This window comes from Mycotypha africana (genome assembly GCF_025528875.1).
Source record: "Mycotypha africana strain NRRL 2978 chromosome Unknown BDF20scaffold_4, whole genome shotgun sequence".
Taxonomy (NCBI): domain Eukaryota; kingdom Fungi; phylum Mucoromycota; class Mucoromycetes; order Mucorales; family Mycotyphaceae; genus Mycotypha; species Mycotypha africana.
Genome location: NW_026515728.1, coordinates 1,367,509 through 1,379,171, shown reverse-complemented (window position 1 = coordinate 1,379,171; position 11,663 = coordinate 1,367,509). Strand labels below are relative to the sequence as shown.

General features: G+C 37.3%; 6 protein-coding genes and 1 non-coding gene across 7 annotated transcripts; 5 read left to right on the top strand and 2 right to left on the bottom strand.

Moving 5' to 3' along the window:
• Positions 1–178: 178 nt before the first annotated feature.
• On the bottom strand, positions 179–1,423 carry BDF20DRAFT_452175 (uncharacterized protein). Its single transcript, XM_053075480.1, has 4 exons — positions 997–1,423; positions 854–912; positions 664–776; positions 179–579 (listed from the first exon to the last, which is right to left on the bottom strand). Exons 1-4 carry the CDS (start codon positions 1,289–1,291, stop codon positions 489–491), a joined length of 558 nt encoding a protein of 185 aa, XP_052937342.1. The 5' UTR covers positions 1,292–1,423; the 3' UTR covers positions 179–488.
• Positions 1,424–1,631: 208 nt separating this feature from the next.
• On the top strand, positions 1,632–3,833 carry BDF20DRAFT_973230 (uncharacterized protein). The gene is made up of 5 exons (XM_053085045.1): positions 1,632–1,938; positions 2,067–2,172; positions 2,256–2,749; positions 2,850–3,516; positions 3,600–3,833. The coding sequence occupies exons 1-5, from the start codon at positions 1,705–1,707 to the stop codon at positions 3,695–3,697; spliced, it is 1,599 nt and encodes a 532-aa protein (XP_052937341.1). The 5' UTR covers positions 1,632–1,704; the 3' UTR covers positions 3,698–3,833.
• Positions 3,834–3,936: 103 nt separating this feature from the next.
• On the top strand, positions 3,937–4,007 carry BDF20DRAFT_t71. Its single transcript has one exon. It is a non-coding gene; the product is annotated as a tRNA-Gly (tRNA).
• A 1,459-nt stretch (positions 4,008–5,466) lies between these two features.
• BDF20DRAFT_865017 (uncharacterized protein) lies at positions 5,467–6,283 on the top strand. Its single transcript, XM_053080772.1, has 3 exons — positions 5,467–5,621; positions 5,695–5,885; positions 5,964–6,283. The coding sequence occupies exons 1-3, from the start codon at positions 5,604–5,606 to the stop codon at positions 6,124–6,126; spliced, it is 372 nt and encodes a 123-aa protein (XP_052937340.1). The 5' UTR covers positions 5,467–5,603; the 3' UTR covers positions 6,127–6,283.
• BDF20DRAFT_865016 (NUDIX hydrolase domain-like protein) lies at positions 6,284–7,306 on the top strand. Its single transcript, XM_053080771.1, has one exon. It carries the CDS (start codon positions 6,715–6,717, stop codon positions 7,255–7,257), a length of 543 nt encoding a protein of 180 aa, XP_052937339.1. The 5' UTR covers positions 6,284–6,714; the 3' UTR covers positions 7,258–7,306.
• A 149-nt stretch (positions 7,307–7,455) lies between these two features.
• Positions 7,456–9,173, top strand: BDF20DRAFT_865015 (uncharacterized protein). The gene is made up of 4 exons (XM_053080770.1): positions 7,456–7,729; positions 7,801–7,857; positions 7,940–8,036; positions 8,171–9,173. Exons 1-4 carry the CDS (start codon positions 7,656–7,658, stop codon positions 9,050–9,052), a joined length of 1,110 nt encoding a protein of 369 aa, XP_052937338.1. The 5' UTR covers positions 7,456–7,655; the 3' UTR covers positions 9,053–9,173.
• A 21-nt stretch (positions 9,174–9,194) lies between these two features.
• BDF20DRAFT_865008 (Rad17 cell cycle checkpoint protein-domain-containing protein) lies at positions 9,195–11,577 on the bottom strand. The gene is made up of 7 exons (XM_053080769.1): positions 11,500–11,577; positions 11,338–11,428; positions 11,221–11,255; positions 10,904–11,141; positions 10,507–10,807; positions 9,564–10,380; positions 9,195–9,481 (listed from the first exon to the last, which is right to left on the bottom strand). Exons 1-6 carry the CDS (start codon positions 11,509–11,511, stop codon positions 9,573–9,575), a joined length of 1,485 nt encoding a protein of 494 aa, XP_052937337.1. The 5' UTR covers positions 11,512–11,577; the 3' UTR covers positions 9,195–9,481; positions 9,564–9,572.
• Positions 11,578–11,663: the final 86 nt, after the last annotated feature.

Here is an 11,663-nt window from a genome sequence, read left to right as displayed (position 1 = left end):
TGGTTCAAATTCGATGTCGTCCTCTGCGGATGAGAACTCTTCTTCTAGAGGATCAACGTATACTAGTTAGTAACTAACCTGGTCCTTCTCTGTTCTTTTTCTTTCACATCAATATATTTCTCTTCAATACCCGCTTCCATAACCGCCCTATCCTCTCATTAAGACCCCCATTACTTTATTCCTTTTCCCAACGAGATCATGCAGAAAAACCATATCTTTACTGTTCCATTTATATTTTTATGCTCTGACAATGAACAAAACTATGCCACTTTGATAAGTTGTATAAAATCCGTTTCTTTTATGGCTGTTGATCAGCTCTAACAAACAGAAAGTGCTATTATCTTTTTTTTTTTCTTTTTTTTTGTTTTACTGATAAATGTATAGTCGTAGACGTAAATGAATATGGCTGTGATTAATGGAGTAGTGTTTGTGCTTCAGCTCTATTCACCAAGGTATCTTTGTTGAACATTTATGCTGTAGTGATAGCATTATTCTTCATCTACATATTCCGAGGCCATGGGTCCAAAATAGGGGACCTCATATCTTTCCAGCGACACTCCATCTAAATAGGCTCTATACCTGAATAATAATCTGAGTGAGTATTGTTTGTTTTACATCACTTTGCTCAATGTCATTCGAATATCAACACATCATTCAACTTACGCCAGCCATATCAATAAGAATATTGAAAAAAAGAATAAAACCCAAGATAAAAAGTTGGAAATAAATAGCATTATGAATTGAAGCACCATTAACGATGAAAACGTTAAAGAAGACTAAGTGGCATAGAGCAATGAATAACGACTGAAGAAAATCTTTCCTCTAGTGTATTTATTCCAGTACTATAATTTACCTGCCAAGCATGAAAGCGAACATAATCATTCTGTCGCTCAAGAATTAATAACAGTAAACCTACGTAAAACATGGAAGTCTTTCAATCAGCCTCACAAACTCTATGCCGCTTACACCAGAAAGTAAATCTGTGTACTTCTTTACCTGTGATCGGACCAGCAAGATAGGCTAAGGATGCTTCGACATCTACCCGAATAGGTAGAGATGTCTCATACTTATTCACGCGAACGGTGGGTTGTCCTCCAAAACCACTGCTGCTACTACTACTACTATGATTGCCTAGAAGACCTTGTTCTGCAAATGACTCAGGGTTGCTTCCAGCTTGATAAGAGCTGATATTGGCCTGTTGGTGTTGTTGTGTTGCTCGCGATGAAGAAGCTTTGGGTGTTCGAGAATGTCTGTCGTCGTCTGGCGAAGGTGAATAAGGAGAAAAGTTCATCTTCCTGCGAATATGCTCTCTTCTAGATAATCTTATTCTCTTTTCTTTTTTCCCGCCTTCAAGTTAAAAAACTGGAGAAAAAAAAAGCCTACGATGAGGGTAGGGTTAGTGAAAGAACAAAGTCAATAAAAGGGAAGAAGGAATAAACGAAATTTATGCTGTTCTCAATCTATCATTTTCTTTCTCCTCAACCTTTTTACCTCCAATCAAAATACGTCACAAACATGCAGCAAGCCAGCAGCAGCAGCAGTAGCAAATGTTATGTCAAAACACCGAACGCGCTTTTCAGACTCAAAAATGAGGAAAACACGTTCCTATGACTGAAATTTTATTCGAGATCGTTAGCCGCCTCTTTTTCTTCTCTTCTAGAAATCAACTTAGCATTTGCCAATTACCAGAAATCCCATTGCCTAATGTCAGATAGAAAAAACGTTGACTTCAACTCGATTTATTGTGGCCTACGACCCGAGGTGGGCCGTTTCCGATTATCTCAGAATGGCTTGGGTTGGAAAGGTGGAGATCGTACCATTATTGTTGCTACGGACGACCTAAAGAAATTGACTTGGATGAAAGCGGCCAGAGGCTATGAGTTGAGAGTCATTCAAAAGGAAGATAATATACTCAGATTTGATGGCTTTAAATTAGAAGTATGTAACAGATCCAATTTGAAAACCACTGATCGAAAAGAAAGACGTGATGAGTTCTGTTGATGTATTACATAAAATTGCCTTCTAACTCTTCCTCTTCTGCATGCTATTTAATTTTGATGGAATAGGATTTAGAGGATTTGAGAGAAGCAGTAAAGATATTTTATAAAATGCCAGTGGAAGTAAAGGAAGTTAGCGTGAAGGGTTGGAATTGGGGAAAAACTGAATTCCATGGTAAATTGGAGATAAGAAAGTTTTTTGTGATAACCGGGAAGCAGTCGTACTCATGTGTTCTCTATGAAACTGCATCTTTGTAGGATCTAATCTCGCATTCACTGTCGGTAATAAAACCATGTTTGAATTACCATTAGCACAAGCAATTGCTGCGAACAAACCCGGTAAAAATGAAGTTGCTGTCAATTTTGTGGATCCTGGACAATCAGCACCCGAAGGCATCAACCCTAAAGATATGGATGAGTTGATGGATATAACATTTTATGTACCTGGTACAGTAGCTAAGGAAGCAGGAGAAGGCGGAGAAGAGGAAGTAGATGAGGAAGAAGAAGTCAATGCAGATGTTGTATTCCACGAAACGATCAAATCAAAGCTAGAGCTCAGCCAGATGACTACAGAAAATATTGTACAGTTCCAAGAAGTGTTATGTTTAACACCTCGTGGTCGTTACAATATCGATATGTACCAAGATTTCTTACGTCTCCGTGGTAAAACATATGACTACAAGATTCTTTATTCCAATATTATCAAACTGTTCTTATTATTGAAGCCAGATGAAGTACATGTATTATTTGTGGTAAGATTTTCAGAAAAAAAAAAAAAAAAGCGTAAAACGTAGTCAGGGTGAAAAGAAATGGAAAATGAAAGTCTCACATACAATTGGCGAATATCATTAGATCGGCTTGGATCCACCTTTAAGACAAGGTCAAACTAAATATCCATTCTTAGTATTCCAATTTGTACGTGAAGAAGAGATCGAGATTGATTTAAATCTGGAAGACGAAGCTTTGAATAAGTTTGAGAATGCTCTTCAAAAACATTACGATGCGCCTACATACGAAGTTGTCAGCAACCTATTCAAGGCTTTAACAGGAAGAAAAGTAACAGTACCTGGCAGCTATAGAAGCCATCATGGCGCAACAGCACTCAAATGTTCAATGAAAGCAAATGAGGGTTTCCTTTATCCTTTGGAAAAGAGTTTACTCTTCATACCCAAACCTCCTACTTTCATTCCATTAAATGAAATCGGTGTCGTTACCTTCTCGCGTGTGGGCCAGACAGGTGGAAGTTCACGTACTTTTGATATGAAGTTCAGTATGAAGAGTGGCAATGACATACAGTTTTCAAGCATCAATAGAGAAGAGTATGCGAATATTGAAGATTACCTTAAGCAAAAGAAGATCAAGATCAAATCTGAGTCAAATGGTGATACTCTGATAAACTATGATCTAGCTGAATTAGACGATGAGGACGACGATGAAGAAGATGAAGATTACTCTAGAAAGAAGCGAAGAACCGATACAAATCCAGCTACTGCTGGTCAAGACGACGAAGATGAAGAAAGTCGTAAGTCATACAATTTCTTTAGACCGCACACACATTTGCTTTGGAAGCACTGAAATTCTAACCGATTATTGTTTTACCAGCTGATGAAGACTTTGCTCCTGATAGTGATAGTGAAGTACCAGAAGAATATGATTCAGACGCCCAAGTTTCTGAATCCGAAGAAGATGCATCAGAATAATCAATAATAGACGTGTTCATTCTGTACAAAGAATATATATTGCTGCGTTAAGCATAATCTGAACCGTCAGTTTTATTTAAATAATAAATCAATGACATTTCTACTTTTTCATTCAAACAATACGAACTTACCGTTTAAAGGCAGAACTTTGATTGGCTCACAAAATTAAAAATACTCACGAGCAAATCACGTGATACTAACATTACATATTTTATCTGAATTTAAAACTTCAGTAAGAGGCGTTCTTAGTTTAATGGTAGAATTTCACCCTTCCAAGGTGAAGGCCGGGGTTCGATTCCCCGAGGACGCAAAACTTTTTTCGTTCCATACACCGTGAGACGTTTTTGGTTTTGACGTTTTTTTGGTTTTTTTTTTTTTTTTTTTGCTTCTATTAAGCACTGTGTAAAGAAGCTGATTGATATCATTTGTGACAATTTACATTCGTAAAGCGTTACATCTAGTCTACTGGCGGTAACACAGCACTTGTTCGCGATTCTATTGTTATGACTTCATCTGTACCAGCGATGGATGGGGTATCAATACCTACATCAGCGGTATTTTGCTGAATTCGTATCAGTCAACTTTCGTAGCCATTGTAAATTGTAATTCATATATTCAATCAAAAAGTTGAATGGGAAAGAGTGAAAGAGAGGATTAGATAAAGAAGGCAGATCAGAAAATATCGAGTTATGGAATTTAAAAAAAAAAAAAAAAAAAAAGAGAAAAACTTTTTTTTTTACACTCCTTCTCTGTATCTGATAAAGAGACATCAAACAAATTATACTTGACAAGAAAAAAACAAAGGAAGCTTAGTAATCGTCATCAATAGGTAAATCAACCAGTTAGCCTAAAGCTACAATTAATTGTTAATCGAGGAGCAGATATTTCACAATTTTCCAAGCTGAATCAAGACGACTTTAGAGCATGCATGGTGATACTCTTTACTGCTGTAATCTCACCGAATATTTGATGGAAATAGTATAAAAAATTTGGCAATGGCTTGCACGTTTTCAATTTCGTCTCGAAAAAGGTATACTATTCAAATAAAACAGAAACCGAGCGTCTGTAGCGAACTGTATTTTGGTAATTCTTCTTTCGAAAATGATGCGCTGTACTATATATCTTCAGGAATAGAGACCCTTCCGCGATAGAATTTTGATTGCCTTTTGAGTTGCGTTCTATTTGTATTAGTAAATAAACTCGCGATGACGGTAATGATTGTTTTAGCTGTATATTTCTCAGAGCAGTTTATCTTTGATGTCTTTCGTGAATAGGAACCACGTTCGCCTATGCTGTTCGTGATAGTGATGATTAACGAAAAAACCGTCTTTTTTCTTTCAAAAAGACAACCAGACAAAGACAGATAAATCATCTCAGTTTAATCTTACAATGAAAAAGAAAAAAAAACCGCTTTTCATAACAAATGCATTCATCTATTATTCACATTTGCAGCTATCAGTAAATGGTGTAACTTGAACAGACCATCAGCGCATCGTAAGCTGGTCCATTGGATTAGGAGCACACGATCCTGTGCATCGACGGAGATACTGCATATATGTCGACTTAGATAACTTTGTCATATGATTCCTTGACCTTTGTAGTATCATTTTTAATTGATATATGTACATGTATTATATTATATTTGAATTTTCTCCTAAATTGAAAAGGCATGTAAGCTCTTCATTTGACGATAAGGGTTTGCACTATTGATCACTATGAAACGCCCTTTTTTTTTATTTTGGTTTGGATTACACCAAAATTGCTCCTTACCCAATCGTATTTTATAACGCCTTGCACATAGTATTGAATATGATTAAAAACAAGAAAAAAAAAAAACCAAAACCAAGACACCTAAGTCACCCCCTTTCCCTTTTTCTTCTTCTTTTCTTTCTTATTCCTATAAAAAATGGAAAAAGTTAAAGAGGTAAGCGAGGCAAAGTTTGTAGTGGTATCATTAGAAAGAGCAGCCCTTTTTGATGGCAATATGTTCACTTTAGAAACTCGCTGACCTTCGTGCGCAAACCGAAAATGCAAATGCGTTATGTGAAGAATATACTGCCAAGATTAAGGCACTAGAACTTGAACAAACACAAAAGGATCATGAAATTCTATCCCTCAATATCCGTGTTAAGAACTTGGAAGCGCAATTAGAAAAGACTGAAACCAAAGTGAAAACTGTCTCTTCCGAGTAAGTCGCATTTTTTTTTTTTTTTTTTTTTTATATGTCTAACAGAGAAATCCCTCATGTTTTCTTTCAAAATGTTAGTTTTAATGATGCTGGTTTAAAGGCAGAAGAAGCTGCGAAGAAAGTTGAAAACTTAGAAAATGAACTGGCCGAAAAGGAGCAATATTATGAAGAATTACTCGAAAAACTCAATCATGCAAAGAACGAGCTGGATGAATTGGCCCGTCAATTTGAGGATATGTAGAGAGGTGAAGGAGTTCCTCCTTTTATTTAAATGAAAAATAGCAAGGAAATACCATTGACTCATTATATAATATCGTCCTATCAATAAAGCAAGGCCAACATTATTGATAAGAGAAAGCTGGATAAGCTGTTGACTTTGAACAATAGCGATCTAGTGGTTAGCTAAAGACTGACTAACACACAGATGTTGAGACATAATAATTTCTTGTTATGCCACAGATAGGCTATTCAATTGCAGGAACATTGAATTTATATAATGAGAGAGTAAGGAACAACGAAAGCTTACTTGCCATCTCTTACAAATACACGTAATATAGGAGTGTAGTTTCTTTTCATTACACACCATTATTAATAGCTCCCATGAGAGTATCATTAAAGCAGTCAAAGCTATTGCTTTTAGAAGCGAGGAGACTGTCAAGCTTGAGATCTCTAGTGTGACTCGAAACTGTTGTGATATTTCAAATTTTTCATAAAGGTGTGTACCACAATACTTTACATCTTTTTGTTTTCCTGACGGTGCCAAATCGAGTACCGTTTTTTTTTTTTAAAACCTAATATCATTTTTGCACGCTTTTATATAATCAACGCCATGTCAACTGTTCAAGACAAACCTACGCCAGATCAACAAAAGAATGTTATGGTTGGAGTAGGCTGCTTTGTCACCTACAAAGACGAAGAAGAAACAGAAGATCCTTACAGCATTGATCCCAAAGAAAAAGGAATTCGTATATTAATAGGTCAACGTAAAGGGTCCATTGGCAATGGGACCTACCAATTAGCAGGCGGACATGTCGAATTGTGGGAAACCTTTGAAGAATGTGCAAAAAGAGAAATTCTAGAGGAAACGAATCTGGATTTGCCTCTGGAGGACATGAAGTTTGTCACTGCTGTCAACAGTATCATGCGTGAGGAAAATAGACATTATATCACGCTTTTTGTCTGGTGCCCCATTAAAGATAAATCTGTCTTGAAAAATTTAAAAGTGATGGAACCTGAAAAACTAAAAGGAGAATGGGAATGGGTATCGATAGAACAATTAAAAAAGAGAACTCCATTATTCAAACCCTTGGTAAAATTTATAGAGGAAAGAGATTTCTCATTCCTTACTTCCTATTACAATAAGGAAAAATGATCCACTTTCGAGCTATTATAGAGCTATTGAGGATGGATCTATGCCCACTTTTTTTTTTTTTTTTTTTTTTTTTTTTTAAAAAACCGCTTATTTTTAGCTTCAAAGTAAACGGATGATGTATTTTTATGTTTTACATATACTATCAATCTATTTCAAATATCTATATCTGTCTGTAATGTTGGTGCGTTTTTAACTCTAAACCTTTTTTTGGCTTTTCTCTTTTTTTCTCTTTTTTTCCTTTTCTTTTCTTTTTCTTGCTTCTACTCTCCTTTCCACAGTGATAAACGTTCCTTTCCCCTGATTGTTTGCCCGTACTTTTTTTTTTTTTTTTACCGAAGCTCAATTCCCTTCGCCGTTCAATTGCAGTTCAAACTGTTGTTTTACACTTACCAAAAGGAATGAAGACAACTCTATTTGTTGCGGGATTCTACCATGGGACGCGTGCCCGGGATCTTGCATACGAGTTTGAGAGGTATCATTTCCATACGAAGCAGAAAATCGTCGTACTTAAAGGGGCATAGACTCACGACAATTCACCTATAGATATGGAAGATTGATACGTTGCGATATTCCAGCTCCAAAATCTTTACGTGCTAAACCGTAAGAAAGAAAGAAAAAGAAAAAAAAAAACCGAGAAATTGACAACAATTGACATGTTTTGACAACAACCCATTTCCCGTAGCTATGCCTTTGTAGAATTTGAAGATGCACATGATGCAGAAAAAGCTTTTCGTGATATGCACGGAAGGCGTTTCGAAGAATGTACTTTAAGCGTCCAGGTATTACTTAATAATTTCAACATCTGATAAAAATTTCAAATTTTTTTTTTTTTTGTTGGACTTTTCTTAAACACTGTTCTAAAAAAATTAACCTTTCTTACAACCGTCGTCGAAATCCATTTCGCAAAAAACAGTGGGCACGCTTTGCACCAGGACCTGCCTGGCGTCTAGGGCCCTCTCACCCTCCACCGCCTCCAATGGCAGAAAATGAGCTTCCAATGCTCCCAGAACCATCATCTTCTGGAAGTCACGCAACAACAAACGCACCTCCATCCTCAAACACAACCACAGTGCTTCCATCAGCGACCTCTTCCATCTCCTCCATATCTATCAAAACAGCACCCTCTGAAACGAATGAATCTTCTCAAACAAGACAACAACTACCGACAACTTCCAGCTCTGTTTACGACGATGAGATGTTTCTTCATAAAAGAAGATCCTACGCTGCACATGAAAGCACCAGCAGTTACCGTTCATCTATGGAAACCTCGCGTATACCGTCTCCCTCCTCGTCTTACCCATATGCTAACCACCGTCATCATCGACATCATCCACATCGTCACCACCATTATCCCCACGACGATTATCCTGTATTCAGAGGTAGATCACCTCCACCTTCGCCCTATCCGCGATATCATGAGCGTCGTCATTACTATGGTGACGAAGTTGACTACTATTACTATCAAGACCATAGTCATAGTAGCAGCAGAAGAGCGAGACCGCGAGGAGTGAGAAGAAGAGATGACAGCCGTTACAGCGATAGTAGTTGTAGTCGGAGTCGTAGTAACAATAGCAGAAAGAAAAGAAGCCGATACGTGAGTCAATCCTCATCTTCTGTATCGAGTTCAAGATCACCTTATTACCCAACGACAGCAACGTCAAAACATCAACAGGAACAGCACAAATACTCAGCATCGCCAGTCTGCACCAACAGCTCTAATAATAGTAATAATAATACCTTATCCATGATACCACAGCAAAAACTAACATCGACAGATCCCTCCAGTAAACAGTAAATGTAGCAAATCAGCACCATTTTAATATCAGCCATAATGATGATCATGAGCACACTTGTTTGATTCCTTCTTTCTTTCATACTTTTTTTTTTGTTTTTTTTTTATTTACACAAAAAAAAAACAAAAAAAAAAAAGAAAAAAGACGTTGACTTTAACTAAACAAAAAAGACCCAACGGCTTTGATGCTTTCTTCTTCCAACTGGGTTAAACCAATAAATAAATTTAAAAGTAAAAAGGCTACTACTGCCTTTACCTGCTTAGCAATTGTCATCTTTGAATGACATAAATAGTTGCCATCGTGTGCTAATTTTTGTGTGAGACTATACTCTTTCTTTATCAGGAGCAGTGCTAATAGACAGGTGATTTTCGCTGTTGTATCATTTTTTTGCCTACGATGGCTGCATCACAGGTAACGAACCGTCACTTTGCCTACATCGAGTTGAAAAAGAAAAAAGAGCCATTTTAAGTAAAACTTTTCCAGATATTCACGAAAAATGTCCATGAACCATACCATCAGCTCTTAAAAATCTAAAAAATCCTGTAGATCAGACCCATCACCAAATTCGTCGTCAAATTCATCAGAGCTAAATGCCTCCACGGGATCCTCTTCTAATAACCGTTGTACTTCGTCCGCAGTCGTGTTCCTACTTTGAACAGAGGCCATCCACTCTTCCATGTCTTTTTCTCTTTTGGTTTCTCGTGCTTTCTTCCTCACTTCAAAATCCTCCAAGGCTTCACACGGCCGCCAGCCTACAGACGCAGCGGGAGGCTTTGTCATCATGCCCCGTATAGACACTTCGCATCGATATTCTGCCAACATCGGTTCGTGTCGATCATGTCGTAACCGAATAGTGTCTGCATCACTCAGATAACTCAAACAGCGAGCAAGAGATTCCATATCGTTATCATCAAAGTAGTCCAAGCAGTTCTGATGGAGATGTGAAATGAACAAATCATGATCTACAGGCAACTTATGAAGAATGTGCTCCGGGGCCGATTCGTAGGAACCGTCGGCTAACCGCTTTGCGTAGAGAACCTTGCCAATAGCATGGAATAGGTTCAGTGGCCCAACATGTTCATCAAAACGCTTCACTTCTCTCGACTCTCTTTGACTACTTTTGCTCTTTCTTTTCGTCGGTTTCAGCCTCTTGACACTATGATGATCGTGAATGCGAGCTTGAAATTGTAGGTTATTGAGAGCCAATCGTATATCACCGTTGCTTAATACAAGTAAATCTTCTAGTGTATCATCTGATATGGACAAGTTCTCTTCCTTCATCACTTTGTCCAGAATCTTTTTCATTTTGGCTATAGTAACAGGATTAAGTCTAATGGATACAAATAAGTGGACTGACTATCATGTAAAGGCAATTTTTTCCCCCCTTTTTCTTTCTTCTATTATTGTCTGAAATGCCTCCTCATCATCTGCCCCCCTCCCCCAGCTTCAAACTTACTTTATAAACTTAACATGAGGATGGGTATGAAAGCATTTGGGTATAATGTCGTTCGCATTGTTGATTTTGGCGTCGTTGGTATCATTGATAGTCATAATGACTAAAAATTGTGCATCTGAATACAGAGCCGTTTGTAAAATGTGCTGAAAGTGATGCTTTACGTTATCCGTAGTTAGATCGGGTATATCATCTAGTAAAATTACTTTCTTTTCGTTTGTTTCTGGTGTATGTTGCGGATCTTTTAGCATTTCGAATCGTATAGCAAAGTGCATGAATTCTTCAAATTTAGTCATGGTTGATTCTATAGACGTTCAGGAACAAAAAGCAGTGTAAGATGATCGGCTACCCAAGCGTCGTTAATATCTATACAGAAAAACCAAAAAAAAAAAAAAATTACCAAATTTTTGGCCATTGTATGTTTCTGGATTATAGCTCTGACGATAGGGGTTCTCCCATTCCAAAATATCAAAGCCCATCGTCTTACTGAGTAGATGAATCAAAGAGCTTTTCCCACATCCTGTGGGCCCTGACACTATGATAAATCTCGTTGTAGGATACTGATCTGAATATAAAGCTGATGTTTTGATGGCTTTCTTTATCTCTGTCACTTTTGCTGCTGGTACACAGATCTCAGTCTATTAGACGACCAGTGTCATTGGAAGTGAGAAAGACTGTACAAGAACCATTCAACTCGTCAGCATTGCTGTCATTTACCTCAGTTGTTGGTTTGTATTTATCTACGAGTAGTTCTACAAATAGAATGAATCAAGATTTAGCTCTTCCATGTTGTAGATCTATCCCATGCCAGTTACGATGGGTTGTAATGATTACCATGGCTTTTGTGGTCGCTTGATTCCTTTATTGTTTTTCTCTTGATCGAATGGTCGTTACGATAACGTGCATCGCCTGGCAGTATAAAATTCTAATGGAAAGATTTTTTCTTTAATTGGACTGCATTCTTTTGAATCCAAATCGTTCAATACAATTGCTTACGAAACCACTCATTCAATTTATAGAAGGCAGCTGTTAGACGAAGAGCACAATTTTCGATTTTTTTTTTTTTTTTTTTTTTTGTTCGATGAAAAATTTCAGGTCGTGTCTCTAATCGCGACTGAAACAAAATGGGAAAGAAAAATGAAAGGGGCAGAGTCTGAGTT